At 38.0% G+C, this 20,435-nt stretch overlaps 1 protein-coding gene across 2 annotated transcripts in view; it reads right to left on the reverse strand.

The window, feature by feature from the left end:
* Positions 1 to 1,944: 1,944 nt before the first annotated feature.
* Positions 1,945 to 20,435, reverse strand: part of LOC136862758 (protein FAM219A) — an 83,527-nt gene continuing 65,036 nt past the window's right edge. The window contains exon 5 of one of the 2 annotated variants that reach the window (XM_067138992.2): positions 1,945 to 4,167. In XM_067138992.2, coding sequence (XP_066995093.1) covers positions 3,975 to 4,167 — 193 coding nt within the window. In that variant the 3' untranslated portion in view covers positions 1,945 to 3,974. Of the gene's footprint in view, positions 4,171 to 20,435 lie in introns of both variants that reach the window. The other variant, XM_067138991.2, reaches the window with a different exon arrangement.

Below are 20,435 nucleotides of genomic sequence, written 5' to 3' on the forward strand. Positions count from 1 at the left end.
TGGTGGGTGTTTTTATTCCTCATACATCAGCATATATTCGTATTATCACAGCAATATACATATTTTATTCCTTGGACCTCAAATTAAGATGACAGTATTTTTCCCTATAAACAATGGGTTTCGGGACAGAGCAATAGATACTTTTGGTTATCCCTTGAACTTCATGTGAATGGGACCATATGGAATCGATTAATTCCTTCCACATTTTCCCAGAGAATTATGTAGTCAAGACAGCATGCCTCTTCAAAAAACATCTGCACCACTCTTACTTCTTATTGCTCATGTAACAAAAGTTAAAATCTGAATAATAAAACTGCAGAAATATTTCACAATCTACCCATATTTATCGTAAGACTTTGGCATGAAATCCAAACTTCCCACCTTGATGATGATGATTCTGCTTGTTGTTTAAAGGGGCCTAACATCTAGGTCATCGGCCCCCTTCCCACCTTGACACAAGACCATGACACTTAAGACTGTATAGACAACATGCCACATATTAGCATCAATTAATTGTTTGATACTCAAAGGAACATGGTAGATAAAAAGTAGATATTCAAGAAAAATATTGGATGTTCTTTCCCCTCTTAAACAACCAAAGGAAAGACAGGTCAGTCATACTATGCTATCAAAATACTGTGCACTCCATTACATTACAACTGCCACAAAATGGGTAGAAGATAGTTTTCAAGAATTCCAGGTGCTTTTCTTCACTGTGTTGCAGACTACTTAAAAGAGAAAATGTTGCTATCCAACAGCACAGCATCTCTTTTTCAATGAGCCTCCCAGGCGTGAGAACTCTCGATCCTATTAATTCAAAGAACTCCAATACACAAAACTTTGGATAAATTATTGCAGTATAAGTTGTAACAGATGAATTCACAAATCCATCTTTTAAATCCACACCATGTAAATATATATTCATCAACACCAATGTGTTTACATTAATGCAGACTTAGGAACAATATAACTGATTTATAGACAATAGGGCATGTATGTTTTGTTATGGTACTTCTACCTTTGCGGTAGACTATGTTCTGTGAGGCTTCTTGGAAGGCACAGATAATACGTTGTGGTATTTCTGTAAATATTCTGGGAAAATAAAACACTGAGGGAGGTGAAAGCCCCGACTGAAGCACCCCTCATATGCCCCTTCCGCGCTGCTGCGGCTGCGCCGGTGCTCATATATTTTGTACATGCGTTCGACCCAGACCCATATAAGCTGGGTGGAGCAGAGCACAGAGCAGTCGCAAGGTAGCAGCAACAGGAGCTGACAAACACGTGAGGCTGCTATAGCTAAATAAGCAGGACTTGCCACAGAGAGAGCGGCAGTCGGGGTCTTGGCGAGGCATGAAGCATAATCAACAACAACAGAACAATGGATCAACAATGAGCAGACCACACCACTGGAGGAGGAAGGGAGGAGCCTGGTCAGAGGGGCTCCTCACCAACAGGATAGAAGAGCAGTCCTACACACCCGGTCCAGTGGTGCACGTCACCTTCCAACCAGCACCGAGTCTTCCACCTGCCCTTGCAAAGTTTTGGCAGCAGTACAATCCTCTAAATACATACAATGTTAACATTTCCAAATGAAACACTTCATTAACATTTTCTCACTGTTAATACCTTTTTAAATATACACCAGTATATGCAAAAAGCATATGTTTTATTTGCAATCAAAATGTGACAAAATAAATACAAAATCAATTACCCTCCAATCCTGTATTTAAATTTCCACCAGCTCACTACCTACAAGGTATTTAAATTTTCAGGCCATGTGCTCTGTACAGCTGACCCACTGAGCACTGCAGCAGATCTACAAACACTAAATTACATTTTCGTTTTTCTTCCAAAGCTCATTATTATTATTATTATTATTATTATTATTATTATTATTATTATTATTATTATTATTATTATTATCATCATTATTACCGCACTGAACAGAAATATCACTCCTGGAACATTCTTTCTCTTTTCATCTATGTAGAAGTTCTGAGTAGGGGCTGCCTGGCCGAGGTGGTAAAGGCGTCCTCGGTTCGCCCGGAAGGACGTGGGTTCGAATCCCCGTCAGGAAGTCGTAAAGTTTAAGAAACGAGATTTCCACTTCCGGAGGTGCATATGGCCCTGAGGTTCACTCAGCCTACACCAAAAATGAGTACCAGGTTAATTCCTGGGGGCAAAGGTGGCCGGGTGTAGAGCTAACCACTCTACCCCATCACGTGCCGCGGTTAACAATGGTGGAAGCCTTTACCTTCCACTCCTCCAAGGGCCTTCATGGCCTGTACGGAGGTGTCTTTGTCTTTGTTGACTCTGCAGAAGTTATTAACTTTAACCACTTTGACGGCATGTCTTACTCTGGTATAAATCTTGCAGGACTTCTCTTGTCAGTGGGTGTTTGAAACTGCTACAGATGCCTCAAATTTTGACTAAGGTTAACATCTTATCTCTGTTTACAGTTCCATGTAAAGGGCAAGGTGATTAGGATTACAGAAGAAATGAGTGGGAAATTCAAGAGATTGCGAACTAATGGAATGAACATATTTCTCAACATTTTTCCAGAAGCAACCTAGATATGTTCAGAAAGAGAATAATTCATAGAACTAAATAACATACAGAATACAAATTTACGGGCACTTCATTATGAGAGTATAAAATTGGTACTTTGCACCGTTCTGGATAATAATGCCGAACCAGTTCACGAGAATAAAAAGAACTGCCATAAGTATTGAATTTACAATTACTTTCTGAACTTGTCTCTTCAAATCTCATTGTCTTCTAAACCTGAGCGAACTCATTTAAATTTCCTACTCAGTAATTCATATTATTTACCCTATATCCTCATTTTTTGAGAGGCAGGATCTCTTCTTCTTCAGACATAGGGCTGGTGACTTCAATGTAAAGGGAATCCACAATAGATCAATCAAGGTATCTTTTGTCTCTGTTCCAAATGCTTGAAAACAGCATGTGAGTATGATCCTTAACCTCATACAGAGTGAATTTCAGAAGTTCTTAGTCAAAAGATAAAGAAGCATATGGAAGAAAGACAATCTTTGTGTGGTTTGGATATAATAAAATATCTTTAGAGATTGAATTTAAATCTTCTGGAGACATCTGACATAACTAATGGAAGTTTCTCTGCCATGAACCAATGATTAGGCCAAAATGTCATTCGTCAAGAATTTAGCACAGATACAAACTTCCCACATGTTTCTTCAATACTGATCTGAGGGTGTTTATGTGTAACATCAACAAATGTTAATGTTCACGTTGTTCATAAACCTTATTTTATAAGAGTATAAATCCAAACGACTTTATAATGCCCATGACAAATAATAATAATAATAATAATGCATTTTATGAAAGAATTTTCAATAAAAATGTTCATGGATACACCACCTGCCAGGTCAAGATTTGTTGCCCTACAAGCTTAATAACTAAAGTTAAATAAAGTTACAAGGAAAAGGTTCTAAATTCTGAGACTTCAAAACCTAAGCAAAAATGTCATGGATTTTGGTCACATTCGAAGAGAGTCAGGAAAGGTTGGGAAGCACAACATTTAAGGACTCCATGAAGCTTGACATAACAAGTATATAAATTATATTGTGACACCATAACACTTTCTATGTGAATGGTGTTTAATGTAACTTCCCATCTCTTCCTTTCTATTTTAATATTGGTCACTCTGGTAGTTTGAAGTTGAAACAATACTACAAAACTAAATAACATTAAAATTACAAAGCTCTAGTCTATACTAACAGGAGTAACTAGAAAAGAGCAAGCGCCAGCTTATCTTCAGACCAAGGACTAAAAATTCTCAGCAAGATAATATTAACAGAAGACAATTTAAATATACATTACATAACCTTCAAGCAAGCATGTAAGGTAAACTGGGACTTGTCTTACATTATATGATAACATAATTTTGTTTCAGTTCCACAATTCTAACATAACAAGCAATAATAGTAGACACTTTACATAAGGATACATCGCCAGTCCACAGGGACCACGCAGCACACACAACGTTGATACATCGGTTTGGGAGGCAAAAGGTTCAGATCATCTTCATCTGGAGACAGTTCAAAATCTTCAATGCTAAAAGTATCAGTCAGTTCTTGCTTACCATCCTTAATTCTTGATAGAGGAAAGAAATTGATATCTTCATCACTGCTGGAAGGATACACAAATAAACATAATTAGTAATTTTCTCTATTACAAAGAGTACTTACGATATAAATATAAAACCTAAAATCTAATCAGAAGTCACATTTCATCCAATTTCCATTTCACTATACTAGATACCGAGTGAGTTGGCTGCGCGGTTAGGGGCCGCAGCTGTGACATTGCATTCAGGAGACAGTGGGTTCGAACCCCACTGTTGGCAGCCCTGAATATGATTTTCCATGGTTTCCCATTTTCAAACCAAGTATCTGTACAAATGTTGTAAAATTTTATCTGCTTTGTCAATATCATTAATATCATAGTCTGGCTCTTCGGTTGAATGGTCAATATATTGAAGTCTTTTGTTCACAGGGAACCCGATCCAATTCCTGACCATGCCACGGATTTAAAAAAAGTCTGGTTAATTCCTCTGGCTTAGGAAATGGCGGTTTGTACATGTCTTAATAAAAATATGTTCATTTTCAAATATAAATATTACCGAACAAAGGCAACTGAGTAACCAAATGAACACGTGCATGAAGTGCACATATTTAATTACTAGCAAGATACCTGTGCTTCGCTATGGTATTATACTGAAATTTATAAATGAATGCTTAATGTTTTATATATAATCCGCTGAAATTCGCGATCTGACTTGTTTTCAGAGAGAATCCGCCAAAATTCGCGATCTGACTCATTTTCTGAGAGATTAAGGCAAAGTTCCTCCCATTTTTCAATCTTTCTTTCCAGCAATCAATTTCGTACTAGGTCCAGGTATTCCACCCAGTCAGTTGGGTCTCTAAATCTTTGCCATCTTTTCCAATAAGCGTTTTTAACATGGATCAAATATCCGGCGGTACTGAACCCGAGGCCGGACTGCATTCGTAGTCATTACCTGTTCAGGACATGTTTCCAGAGCGGTCTGCACATTTTGACAACGGTCCAGAACATTATTATTATTATTATTATTATTATTATTATTATTATTATTAGGGTGAGTGATATTAATTGAATTTAGGTTATTATTATTATTATTATTATTATTATTATTATTATTATTATTATTATTATTATTATTATTGTTCTGGACCCCACAGCAAGATGCAAGACCTCTACTTGGTGGTAAATTACATCTACTGCCATTGTCATTGCTGACAATGTGATCAGTACCATTGACGTGCGTAGGCAAGTGCGCGGGAATTCTGGCGATACGAATGACATACTTATGCATTATTGACCTTATTATAGAGGTGAACAATTGCACGGTCAATCTCATTCCTATCGTTTATTACAAATGTGTTTAAATTTTTATTTATATGCCAGGAGAATCTACTATAATCTATGAATGTTCTCCTAAGGAAAAAGTGGCTCTTGAAAACGAACCCAGGAAAGATAAAAAATTATCGGTTTATGATCAGAATAAGTACATTGAAAATCCACAGCCTGTTTCCAGTCATTTGACCAGGTCAGGAATGGAATGAATAAAGCTCCCATCTGGCAGTGAGGATAGGAATTGTGCCGGCTGCTGAAGCCTGTCGCACTCCTCTGGGACAATGATTAATGAATGACAAATGAAATGATATTGGAGAGTATTGCTGGAATGAATGGTGACAGGGAAAACCGGAGTACCAGGAGAAAAACCTGTCCCACCTATGCTTTGTCCAGCACAAATCTCACATGGAGTGACCGGAATTTGAACCACGGAACACAGCAGTGAGAGGCCGGCGCGCTGCCGCTTGAGCGACGGAGGCTCCTTATAAGTATATTATGAACAGTAAAATCAATTGGCCTCACCTAATTTTTCACCCCACTGCCGTTCAGTTGATATATCCCCGCCCCCCAAAAAAACGAAGGCGTGTTTCTTTATGTTTCAAGGAGATTCCAAATACCAATGTTCACGTCTGTTACCTTCAGTTTTGAGATATAAATATCCCCATAAAAATAATTCACTTTTTCACTTCCTTTCACACACCCCCAGCCTTTAGTGAAATTTCCGGCAAAAAATACTTGTTTCTTTAATAGTAGAAGATCTTCGACCTCATGAATGGAATTCAACTCCTTTTCACTCCCTCCCCCCCCCCCAAACTCGTTTTTCCTTGTTTTTAAAGGAGATCCAAATACCAAATTTCACGTCTGTAACATCTTCAGTTTTTGAGATATTAGTATCCTAATTAAAAGAATTCAACCCCATTTTCAGTCACTTTAACCCCCCACCCCCACCCAAGTTGTTTTCAGTGAAATTAAAAATGCAGGTTTCTTTAATTATAATAGCGATAAAAATACCATTTTTCACTTCTATAACATGTTAAGTTTTTCAGATATACTGTAAAAATTCTCATTTTAGAATTTCACCACCTTTTTAGTTCCCCTTAAGTGGAGTTTCCAAAAACAAATCACGTATGTTCCTTTACTTTTACAGGAGATTCCAAATACCAGTTTTTACGTCTGTAACATTTTACGTTTCTGAGATATACTGTAGATATAGTCTTTCAAAAAATTCACCCCTATGTGTCACTCCTGTTTAACCCCCATTAAGTGGATTTTCCAAAAACAAAAAATACGCCTTTCTTTATTTTTAAAGGAGATCCGATATACCAATTTTCAGGTCTGTAATATCTTCAGTTTCTGAGATATAAGTATTCTCATTAAAGGCATTCAACCCTTTATTCACCCTTTTCACCCCTCCTATTGGGATTTTCAGAAAACAAAAGAATATATGATTCTTTATTTTTAAAGGAGATTTATAAATGTCAATTTTTACATCTGTAAACTTATAAAGTTTTCAGATATAGATACACTCATTTTGAAAATTCACCCCCCTTTTAACCCCCTTAGCGACGGAATATCCAAAAATCCTCCCTTAGCGAGTACCTACATGTCTATATGAATGTATCCCCAAAATTTCATTCCATTATGTCCAGTACTTTTGGCTCGGCGATGATGAATCAGTCCAGTCAGTCAGTCAGTCAGTCAGAACAAGTTATATACTAGCAAGATACCCGTGCTTCGCTACGGTATTATACTGAAATTTATAACTGAATGCTTATTGTTTTAGATTTATAATCCGCCGAAATTCGCGATCTGACTCATTTTCTGCGAGAATCCACCAAAATTCACGATCTGACTCGTTTTCTAATATATTACGGCAAGTTTCCTCCCATTTTTCAATCTTTCTTTCCAGCAATCGATTTCGTACTTCCCGCGCTAGGTCCAGGTATTCCACCCGGTCAGTTGGGTCCCTAAATCTTTGCCATCTTTTCCTATAAGCGTTTTTAATATGGATCAAATCCTGAAGATCTGGCGTGGTGTCGTCTTGGGTGCCTTGGCGGTACTGAACCCGTGTCCAGACTGCATTCTTAGTCATTATACGTCCAGGACCCGTTTCCAGCGCGGTCCGCACTTTTGACGACGGTCCAGAACATTATTATTATTATTATTATTATTATTATTAGATGTTCTGGGCCCCACAGCAAGATGGAAGACCGCTACTTGGCGGTAAATTACATCTGCAGCCATTGTCATTGTTGACAATGTGATCAGCACCAATGTCACGCGTAGGCAAGTGAGCGGGATTTCTGACGATAGGAATGACATACTTCCGTGCATTATTGACCTTATTATAGAGGTGAACAATTTGACGGTCAATCTCATTCCAATCGTTTATTTCAAATGTGTTTATATTTTTATTTATATGCCAGGAGAATCTACTGTAATCTAAGAACGTTCTCCGAAAGAAAAGATGGCTGTTGAAAACGAACCCAGGAAAGATTAAAAATGATCGGTTTATTATCAGAATAAGTACATCGAAAATCTACAGCCTGTTTCCAGTAATTCGATAGGGTCAGGAATGGAATGAATAAAGCCCCATCTAGCGGCGACAATAGCAATTGTGCCAGTTGCCGAAGCAATCCTCTGGAGCAATGATCGATGAATGAAAAATTAAATGAAATATTGGACAGTGTTGCTGGAATGAATGATGACAGGGAAAACCGGAGCATCCGGAGAAAAACCTTTCCCGCATCCGTTTTGTCGAGCACGAATGTCACATGGAGCGACCGGGATTTGAACCACGGAACCCAGTTCTGAGAGGCCGGTGCGCTGCCACCTGAGCAACGGAGACTCCTTAAAAGTACATTATGAAGAGTAAAATAAATTGGTCTCACCTCCTTTTACACCCCACCGCCGTTAAGTTTATTTACCCATCCCGCCAAAAAATTAAAAGAAGCCGTGTTTCTTTATGTTTAAAGGAGATTCCAAACACCCAATGTTCACGTCTATTACCTTCAGTGTTGGGATATAAGTATCCCCATAAAAATTATTCACTTTTTTTTCACTTCCTTTCACACACACACACACACACACACACACACACACACACACACACACACACACACACACACACACACACACACACACACACACACACACACACACACACACACACACACACACACACACACACACACACACACACACACACACACACACACACACACACACACACACACACACACACACACACACACACACACACACACACACACACACACACACACACACACACACACACACACACACACACACACAGAGAGAGCCAAGTGAATTTTCCAGCAAAAAATACTTGTTTCTTTAATAGTAAAGGATCTTCTAAATACCAATTATCACGACTCTAACTTCTTCAGTTTTTGATTTTTGTGTCCTCATGAAAGGCATTCAACTCCTTTTCACTCCCACCCCCCAAGATGATTTCCCCCGCAAAACGTGCTTTTCTTTGTTTTTAAAGGAGATCAAAATACCAATTTTCACGTCTGTAACAATTTTAGTTTTTATTAGATGTATGTATTCTCATACAATTAAGTCAATTAATTTTTCAATTATTTCACCCCCCGCCCCCTTCATTGGATTTTCAGAGAATATTTGTTTCTTTACTTTCAAAGCAGATTCCAAATATCAAATTTCACGTCTGTAACATCTTCATTTTTGAGTTATCAGTAGCCTAAATAAAAGAATTCAACACAATTTTCAGTCACTTTTACCCCCTCCCTTCCGCCCAAGAGGTATTTCCGAAAACTAAAAATACACATTTCTTCATTTTTAATAGAGATAAAAATACCATTTTTCAATTCTGTAACATGTTAAGCTTTTTGAGATGTACTGTAGAAATTCTCATTTTAAAATTTCACCCCTTTTTAGTTCCCCTTTTGTGGAGTTTCCACAAACAAATCACCTACGTTTCTTTACATTTACAGGAGATTCCAAATACCACTTTTTACGTCTGTAACATTTTACATTTCTCAGATATTCTGTAGATATAGTCTTTCAAAAAAATCACCCCAATTTGTCACTCCTGTTTAACCGCCATTTGGATTTTCCAAAAGCAAAAAAATACGTGTTTCTTTATTTTTAAAGGATATACCATATACAAATTTTCAGTTCTGTAATATCTTCAGTTTCTGAGATATATATATCCTCATTAAAGGCATTCAACCCATTATTCACCCTTTTACACCCCTCCTATTGGGATTTACAGAAAACAAAAAAATACAGGTTTCTTTATTTTTAAGGGAGATTGTAAAAACCTATTTTTACATCTGTAAACTTTTAAAGTTTTAAGACGTAGACACACTCATTTTAAAATTTCACCCCCCTTTTCACCCCCTTAGCGACGGAATATCCAAAAATCCTCTCTTAGCGACCACCTGCATCTTAATATGAATATATCCCCGAAATTTCATTTCTTTATGTTCAGTATTTTTGGCTCGGCGATGATGAATCAGTCAGTCAGTCAGGACAAGTTATTTTATATATATAGATATGTTCCAGGCAGCAGGTACGGACCCTCTACGGAGGCAGCCCTGCCCCCGGAGCGACGTCCCTGCCTATGTGAGTCCCAGAGCACACTGACTCAGTGTGTAGTATCTGGTAAGGGTCCCAGCTCAGGGTTACGAATGAAGACCTCAACGGAATTTACAGCAGAGAAGATACACTTTGGAACGGAGGAGACTGAGGAAGAGGCAGCTTGATACTCAGAGAATAGTATGAGTACACTATTCATCAGTAGCTGCAAGGACAACTGTTCCTCATGTAAGGCATGATCTGAATAATTGCTGGCAGAAGCTCAAAAATGCCTTTGGGAGTGGCAACCCCACCTTAACAACAGCCTAAAAATGAGTGATGGTAAATATCAGTCTTTGGAAGGTGAATTAGCGGGTGAAGGTTTAGGGCACCCTATCGCCCTTGGGGTAAGAAATCACCCTTTAAAGGTTAGGGCGTACCCTGCTAAAAGCGACGCTCAGTTCTTGTTCTGGGGGAGCTGTGATGAGTGGGCAACCAGCGAACAATATTATGAAGGTGGGAATAATAAATCTTATGACCCTGACAGGAAAGTCAGAAGAACTGATTGACTTTATGGAGAAAGAGAATGTTGCAATGATGGGACTGAGTGAGGTCATGTGGAAGGGAGAAGATGATTAGAGGGTACACGCTATACTGGAGTGGAGGAGGTGAGGCAAAGCATGGAGTAGGAGTCCAAAAAGTAACCAGAAATACATACAACAAGAAATGTTTGTCAATAAGTACAAAATTGAAACATTATAAGACTGTAGTACAACCTGAAATAACTTACGGAAGTGAAACATTATTTAAACTAAAGCAAAAGAATAACATAGACAAAATTTTAAAAATAGAAATAAGAATAGTAAGAATATGCATTAATAAGAAGTACCAAAAAAAAGAGAAAGGCATATCATCCCAAATTCAGTAGTATATCAGGAAATAGAACCTACAATGGATTTCATGAGAAAGAAGAGAATATCATTCTTTGGTCATCTGTTAAGAACACCTCAAGACAGGTTAATACGCAGAATTTTGGAAAAACTTTGGAAACAAAAGCAACAACCTGTCTGGATAAAAGAAGACATGAAAGAATTAGACATAATACTGGAGGATTTAAAGAATAAATCAAACAAAGTAAATAAATTGAAGAATAGTAAAGTTAGATTCCTACCAAAATGTGATAAAAGAGAGTATTTTCGGAAGAACGACAACGAAGATCAGATAGAATGAAGAAATACTGGAAGATCAGAAAAGAAAAAAACATAAAACATCATGGAAGACCAGACAGAAATTGACTACAGTGGTCCAATGCGGCCGTAAAAGCAAATAATAATAATAATAATAATAATAATAATAATAATAATAATAATAATAATAATTGTACCGGGCGGTACACCTCTAAGATACAAGTTCAAATCTTGCGCCAATTGAAACTCCTCTACAGGAGAAACTGTGAACTTTAAAAACGGAATCAACTCAACTGTTTATTAGAAGATGTCACTGGGTGTTTTTTAATTGCTTTTGTTGATCAAGACGTGTGGACATTCTCTGACAGACATCTCTACTAAAAAACTATGATAATGCATTCTGGTGCGAAGGAATGAACTTTCTTGGAGAAATTTTGTATTCATAAGTTTTGTCTTTACTAAATTTTGTTCTTTAATTTGAGGGTTGGCAATATTAAGCTTTCTTTCCGCCTGTTTTGAATGTAACCAATCCTAAATTTCTGTAATTAATTTCCCACCAATAAGGTGTTTCTTCATCGATTTGTGTGTAATTTTGCTGTTAGCCAATAAACTTTTGTGGGCGGGTCTTAATCGTTCGTGAAAGGTCTAGAATTTTCCGCGAGGGTATAAAAACTGCTGATTTTCTTGTCTCCGGGCCACTTCAACAACATCTTGCTTAGTGTATAGAAGCATACCAGGGGGCGGGTAGCACCTCTTTCTTCGGGCAGCAGCTCTTCAACAAGGTAATGGCCGATTAACATCTTTCTTTCCTCTTTGCTAGCTCAGCAGTTTAACTCACGGGGAAGGTTCAAGACCTTTAATATATAACCTATCTCTTTAAAATGTAAATTCCTTTTCAGTCTATGTAAAAACTACAAATTTCTTCAACTGTAAATCGGGGATAGAGAATGTCTTACCCTCTCGAGCTCCCCTTCATTTTGAAGTTGAGGTGACTACGTTTTCATAACCGTTTCTTCTCTTCCTTAATGTGTTAAAGTTTTCTCGTACGAGTCACCTCCCTAGCTTGGGATTAGCCCCTGTGTAATCGGCCGAGAGCCACTTAGGTTTTAAAATGTGTATTTAGGAGTGCAAGTTCACGCCTCCAGTCCTCACTGTACTTTGGGCCAGTAACTTACCCTGTTGTTTTTCCTTCATTGCGAAGGCCCTGTAGGTTGGGTACAAGTTACCCCTGTTTATTTATAAGTGTGCCTTGTGGGCAGTTTGTAGTAAAGTCCGTTTATGGCCTCTTAATAGGCTTGAAAGATTGAGAGCGGGTCAGCTCTTTCTGGTATTTTGAAAAGGTGCCTCGGGGAGGCGTGACATTTTGATTGCTGGGAGCTAGTGCTCCATGTAATTAGGGGCGTTCTGCCCTTTGGTATTTTGTGGTTGTGAGCTGAGAGCTCAAGGATTGACGAATTTGGGCTCGTAGCCCGGAAATTGTAAAGACCCCGTAACTTGTGCTTTCTTTTGTAAAGTTGCATTGTACCTGATTTTCTTTGTTATTTCACTTAGTGAAAATTGTTAAATGTTGTTATCTGTTGAAAATATAACCTTTCTTTAAATTTTAATTTCGTCTTTAAGACTTGTAGTTAGACCCATTCCAGCCCGCACCTTCTTTCACCTCTGCCTTCCACGGATAACTCCGTAACAATAATAATAATAGACAAAACGAAGAGATTAACAGAATTCCCTTTCCATCCATGAACGGCCCCATCCCCCCGGTTTTTTTTCCATGCCTTTCAGACTGAACGCTGAAAGGCATAACTGTCTATGACAATAATGTATGTATGTATGTATGTATGTATGTATGTATGTATGTATGTAGGTAGGTATGTATGTATGTATGTATGTACGTACGTATGTATGTACACATACCTTTTAGTATAATTAAGTTTAAATTTTTTAAATGTTTTAGTGTGTGTTTTAACATTATAACAGGAATGTGTCCTTGTTAATTATGCAGTATGCCTAAACATATGTAGCTGAAGATGTCTACAAATTAGATGAAATATATTCTACAGTTTTTCATTTGCCTTAAGCAAATAAACAATATCGATCAGGTGGAGCCGTTGTGTTATTTACTTCTTTTAACAGTGTATAACATCATTACGGAAAATGCTGATGACTGCTTGCAAAAAGAGAAGTTTACAAAAATGTTGGAAACTTTGGGCTGAGAAGACTTGAAAGTAAGGAGACGAGCTGCTCGACTAAATAGAATGTATTTATTATATTGCTAATTAATTGGATATTTCAAGCTGTTAGTGGAAAGATGGTGTCAAATTACATTAGTAGACGAATACTCTTGAATGTTAAGACAAAGAGACAAACTGGGGCTAATAATAATTTATAGGGAGAGGAATTACAGATTGGAATAATTTATGACAGAAGATATTCGATACATTCCCAAGTTCTTAAAAATCGTTTAAGAAAAGACTAGGTTAACAACTGATAGGTTACCCCCTTGGGCAACAGCACCAAACACAGATCGATGATGACTGATTCATCAATTTGATTTGATATAACTATTTAAAATTTTTACAAAATCATTTAAGAGAAGACTAGATAAACAACTGATAGAGAATATGCAACATGAGCAACAGCCCTAAATGCAGATGAAGGATGATTGATATATTAACATCTGGAACATAACTTCTAAAGTTTAGGTTGAAATTTTCATGGAAGTGAACAACAGAGATGATATATCTCTTGGGTTTTTGGCATGTAAATGAAGTAAACTGCAGGGATTCTTTACACTTACTGTTCTAGCAATGATGAAAAGTTTGATAAAAGTTTGATATGCTGATAACTAATTCTAAAATTTTAATGTACACTTGTGTGTGCCTACAATACCAGAGAACAGAGAGTCAACCAGTACTATGTATTAATTTAACACAATGGAAACTCTAGAAAAAGATAGAAAAGTGTTCTCGTTACATCTGATGCTGAATGTAGTTTCAATCAATATAAATCTCTTCTCAGAGACAAGAAAAATCTTTGATACTCATTGCTTCAGCAGCAGAAAGAGAAATTATTTTCTTAAATTTCCAATTTTTAACTTAATGAAGTGTACCATTATTAGACATGAATTAAGGGTATAATGTAAGTATCTTTTCAAATGAGAAAATAATGAAATTAATAGACATGATCATCATTATTACTTAATGCTCCATAAGCTGAAATTGAATTGCTTTCCCTCAATTTGTAATTTTTAAACTTATGTTTAGATAAGTGCTATGCGCTATTAAACTTAATATAATGTTTGTGGTGTAGAAGTTTCAGTATTTTAAGCAATAAAATTATCATCGCCATTGATGCTTTTACGGCCCGTACTTATAGATATGATACTGTACAGGCTTTTGGGCCTATGCCGTGTCAAGAAAATAAGGTGAAATTCTTTACGTTTCGCAGAGAACCGTGCTCTGCGTCATCAGAAGAAAATCTCGACTGTCCACGAGAAAGGCTTTGTAAACAATGACTTTTTGAAATTTAAACATTATAATAGAAGTGGAAATGGTACGTTCATTCGTCACCAGATGGCTCCTCAGACGTGGCACAGCTCTAGCATTCAGAGTGAAAGCTGACCGAACCATCAGAATCAGTTGAAGAGGGTCACATAACCTGTGTACATATGACATTGACAGGTGTATGACATTGACACAAGCCTGGAATGAAACATATGGTGATGAGAAACGTACGAATTTGGAAAACACCGAGACAAAATAACAACAGTGAAGGGAACTACCCATGTAAATCCTTAATGGCTGGCAACCAAGTATTAATTAATAGCCAGTGCCCCTGTTGAAATTGTTAGGATTTCTACATATTTCCATAGCTTCCCGTATAATCCTGGACCTGCAGCGTCTAGTGTGGGTAAGAGCTCGAGCATCTTGGAGCAAGACATCATGACCCAATGATAGAACGTGCTCAGCTATTGCCGATTTGTCTGGCTGGTTGAGATGAACATTATGTTCATGTTCCTTGATACGGGTACCAATGGACCAGCATTCATATGTTCCTCATCGCCAGATGTTTCATTCCAGGCTTGTGTCAATGTCATATGTTAGGTACACATATTATGTGACCCTCTTAGATTGATTCTTGCGCTTCGAATGCCAGCGCTGTTCCATGGCTGGGGAGCCATCGGGTGATGAATGAATGTACCATTTCCACTTCTATTATAACGTCTAAAATACAAAAAGTCATAGTTTAAGAAGCCTTTCTCGTGGACAGTCGAGATTTTCTGCTGATGACGCAGAGCACAGTTCTCTGCGAAACATAAAGAATTTCACCTTATTTTCTTGACACGGCATAAGCCCAAAAGCCTATAGAGTATCATGTCTAAAATGATCATCTTCAAGTCCATACTTAGCTACATAATTACATACCAGTAAACCAATATATACACTACCCATTCAGAATTAAATTTGGTTGTATATGTTGATTTTGGAGCTATGGAATGGTGCCATGTTGGAATGTAAACGATACTGGTACTGGGCCAACTGGATTGTTTATATGGTACACCCCATGTGACTCGTCACCATCTACCTACAGTAGGTAGAGCACAGAATAACTCGGTTGACTTAAGAGTATAAAATAGCATGGAGGGAATCAGTTGGATAGAAATGTATTAAAAAGTTTGGCCTACGCAAAAATTCTTGGTCTTAATGGCAGACTACTGAAAGCCTGCCATCTAGTAAATGGAGCATGAAAAGAGGTGCAATGAGTATGATTTAGAAATTTGGCATTTCCAAGACTAAAGTGATGTTGATAGGGAAGAAATCTGAGAGGACTGAATGTCACATCGGGAATACAAAACTGGAAAATGTGGATCATTCTAAGTATTTATGATGTGTATTCTCCCAGGATAGTAGCATACTATGCAAAATTAAATCAAGGTGTAGCAAAGTTAATGCAATGAACTTGCTGTTGCAATAAACAGTGTTCTGTAAGAAAGAAGAGAGCACTTAGATCAAACCTATTTTTACATAGCTCTGTTTTCAGACAGACTATGCTGTGTGAAGTGAAAGCTGGGTGGACTCAAGATATCTTATTCATGAATTGGAAGTAACAGACATGAAAGTAGTGAGAGTGATTGCTGGAGATTTCTTTTTTACTTTTTACAATTGGCTTTACGCCACACCAACACAGATAGGTCTTATAGCGGCGATGGGACAGGAAAGGGCTAGGAATGGGAAGGAAGCGGCGATGGCCTTAATTTATGTACAGCCCCAGCACAAATAGTACAGAATAATAGCAAGAGGGTACACACCATGAGAAGATAAAGGCCAAGTTAGGAAGAAACCCAATGGATGAAACCATTCGCATATACCGGCTTTGGTGGTGGGTTCATGCAAGGCAATTAGAAGAGGACAGGTTACCTAGGAGAATAATGGACTCTGCCCTAAACAGCAAGAAAAGTAGAGGGAGGCTATGGCGATTATGGTTACTCAGTTATTAATGAGAGAGAGAGTGAGAGAGAGAGAGAGAGAGAGAGAGAGAGAGAGAGAGAGAGAGTGAGAGTGAGTGTGTGTGTGTGTGTGTGTGTGTGTGTGTGTGTGTGTGTGTGTGTGTGTGTGTGTGAGTGAGTGAGAGAGAGGGGAGAGGGTAGAATTTCCAAATTTAGTCCCAACAGGGGTTCATTTACATGCCATTAAGTATATCAACTTAAAGCTGATGTATCTGAATACCTTCATGAACCACCAGACTGAGCTTGGACTGAAACTGCCAAGTTGGGCTGAAAAGGCCAGTGCTCTACCGTCTGAGCCACTCAACCTATCAATAATCCCATTAGCAATTTTAATGGGGCCAGGCTGAGTGGCTCAGATGGTTGAGGCACTGGCTTTCTGACCCCAACTCGGTAGGTTCAATCCTGGCTCAGTCCGGTGGTATTTGAAGGTCAGCCTCCTGTCAGTAGATTTACTGGCACGTAAAAGAACTCCTGTGTAAATACATTCCGACACCTCGGCTTCTCCGAAAACCATAAAAAAGTAGTTAGTGGGATGTAAAGAAATTATTATTATTATTATTATTATTATTATTATTATTATTATTAATAATTTTAATGGACTTCAAACTACCCAATCTTAAAATACATTAATTTCTCTTAAAAACCAAAATATTTACAGGTAAATTCCCAGTAGACAAGAATAAATTAAAACTACCTGCTTTCAAAATGTCTGCTACATTTCTATGCACTCTCCTGAAACTTATTTTCCTCTTTTATGTTCATTCTAAGCTTTCTAATTTTATGAATGCCTGAAAAATCCCTTTTGTTCTCTTGTTCCAAGAAGTCCATTAAACTCTCAGCTGACTGCAGTACGGTCTCAAGCAGTATACAACTGATTGTGATGCACTCTTCTTCCCATTCCCCCTCACTTCCACTCGACACTTTGCAGTTGACTGCCAAGTTCCTACATATGCCTTTTTTTTTTTGCTAGTTGCTTTACGTCGCACCGACACAGATAGGTCTTATGGCGACGATGGGATAGGAAATGGCTAGGAGTGGGAAGGAAGCGGCCGTGGCCTTAATTAAGGTATAGCCCCAGCATTTGCCTGGTGTGAAAATGGGAAACCACGGAAAACCATTTTCAGGGCTGCCGATAGTAGGGTTCGAACCTACTATCTCCCGAATACCGGACACTGGCCGCAATTAAGCGACTGCAGCTATCGAGCTCGGTACATATGCCTTTAGTTACTACTTTGTCATCACTCAAAATAGGATAGCCAGGGGATACATCGTCAGTATGAGCCACTCCTTACAGTTACTTTCGTCCACTTCTCCAAAATTAATGTTATTTTCAATAATCTTCAGGATATCTCTGAAAATCAGTCCTTATGTCCATCTTCTTCAGTGAACCCATAAAAATCATTGGCAAGCTCTTTGACAACATAATTTTCTCCAACGATCGAGTTATGTTCTCAGCAGTTATTAGTTCCCTTGATTTATGGGTAAGATAAAGCACCTCTTGATTTTTATCCAGAACTCAACATCAACATTTTATTCGGAAAGTAAGAGGCCTAGAAGTTCCCGTTTAAAATGCCTCTTAGGGTTGTGATGACGCCTTGGTCCATTGGCCGAATTAATGATGTTATGTTAGGTGGTAAATAGGAAACAAATGTGTTTGTTGTGTGTTTTTTTTTTATTTGCTTTATGTCACACTGACACATATAAGTCTCATGGCAACAATGGGATAGGAAGGCCTAGAAGTGGGAAGGAAGTGTCCTTGGCCTTAATTAAGCTACAGCCCCAGTATTTGCCTGGTGTGAAAATGGGAAACCATGGAAAACCATCTTCAGGGCTACCGACAGTGGGGTTCCCAGATGCAAGCTCATAGCTGCACACACCTAGATGCACGGCCAACTCACCCGGTACAAATTTGTTTCCATCCTATGATTTCAACTCGGAATCGTTTTTTTTCTTTTTGCTACGGGCTTTACGTCACACCAACACAGATAGGTCTTATGGCGACGATGGGATAGGAAAGGCCTAGGAGTTGGAAGGAAGCGGCCGTGGCCGTAATTAAGGTACAGCCCCAGCATTTGCCTGGTGTGAAAATGGGAAACCACGGAAAACCATCTTCAAGGCTGCCAATAGTGGGATTCGAACCTACTATCTCCCGGATGCAAGCTCACAGCCGCGCGCCTCTACACGCCCAGTCAACTCTGAATCAACAGGGTGGGAGGGAGCATTATCAAGAAAATAGACTGCCTTCGATGCCAAGAAATCTTGAACCTGTGGGATGGATCTCTATGAAATCCAGGTACTTTTTGCTTCATCAACAAAGATTAGTTTTAATTCATAGTCACCACAAGCATTAGCTCAGCGTAAGATTGTGACATGCTCTTTATTAGATGTGTGAACAGGGGCAACTTCTTTTCATTATTTGTAAGTTTCATATTCCGTATTGATTGGATTCAGAGCTCCAGCTTTTCGCGGAAAATTTGTGGCTGCTTTGTTATCATTCGACCACTAACAGGCAACTCTTTTACTTAAACCATGAGAATAATGCAGCATCTAGTCTTTTAATGTTTTCAACGTTTTCCTTTTAGCGAGTTCATGCGAACAATGTTGATTAAGGATAAAAGGTTTCCACCTGTTCAATACATTAACATAGTGACTTAATTAAAATATCACGTATTTATTATCATCATTATGGTACTGGTTTTGGCACCTTCCTGTGCCATCATCAGCCAAGGAAAATTGCAAGGTTTTTTAGGTAATTACATGAAATCTTTGTACAGTATAGGAACATATACAGAGCATGCTATCCTACGTTGTGAAGTTTTACAATTATGTATATTCATTAAAATCTATGTGATTAAAATACAAAGACCGATTAATCTTTGTAGGATGTCAGACAAGTCATAAAACACAACACTTTTTTTTACGTCAAAAAATTTTTTACAGCTAAAATATATGTGAATGGCCTTGAAGAGTACAAAGTGTTCCTTTAAAAAAAATTCTGTCTTTAAACACTTTCTAACGTATTGAACTAACACTGATTTCTAGAACATTGTTCTCTTTTTATGTGATTAGAATACCTAATCATTGTTCATATTAATGTGAGACAGTTCCTCATAATATGTAATCCAGAAAATTCTATAACATAAAGATTTTGTTCAGTTAGAATGTCATAGTCTTTGTGTAGCTATTCTAAAACACCTCATTCTTGATATGTTTTAAGCATAAGCTCTGCATTTTAGTGATGATCGAAAATTAATGTAAGGCTGAGGCCGTGCGTCGATAGTCGAGATCTTGAGAATTTCAATTATCAGGTGGATTTTAACAAGTTAATAGGGATCTCGAACCAACACGGACCTAAAAATAGAGAACGAATTTATGAATTTTAAGTTAAATTTCGAATTCAGAGAAAGCGCTTTGTGAAAAGAAGGAAAAGTAAGGAATGAAACTCCCCTCTAACACGAAGTGGCCAAGCGTAGTGTATGCGAGGAACTGGAATGCAAAGTGTCAAGCGAAAGCTTGCATGCATCAGCTGTTAGGCGGAGCGTGTTAGGTAGGGGGAGGGGAAGTTGCGGTAGCAAGAGAATATAGGTCAGGAGGGCGTGGATTCTGCTGGGGGTAGTAAGCCAGCGTGATGCGTATTGTTTTGTGAACTAATTGTTTTTTAGGTATTTTTAAATTATTTATCACCGAAATAAGTGTATCAAATTAAAATTGTGGGTTTCTCGGACAAATCATTGAGATTGTAATTG

This window comes from Anabrus simplex, chromosome 2 (genome assembly GCF_040414725.1).
Source record: "Anabrus simplex isolate iqAnaSimp1 chromosome 2, ASM4041472v1, whole genome shotgun sequence".
Taxonomy (NCBI): Eukaryota; Metazoa; Arthropoda; class Insecta; order Orthoptera; family Tettigoniidae; genus Anabrus; species Anabrus simplex.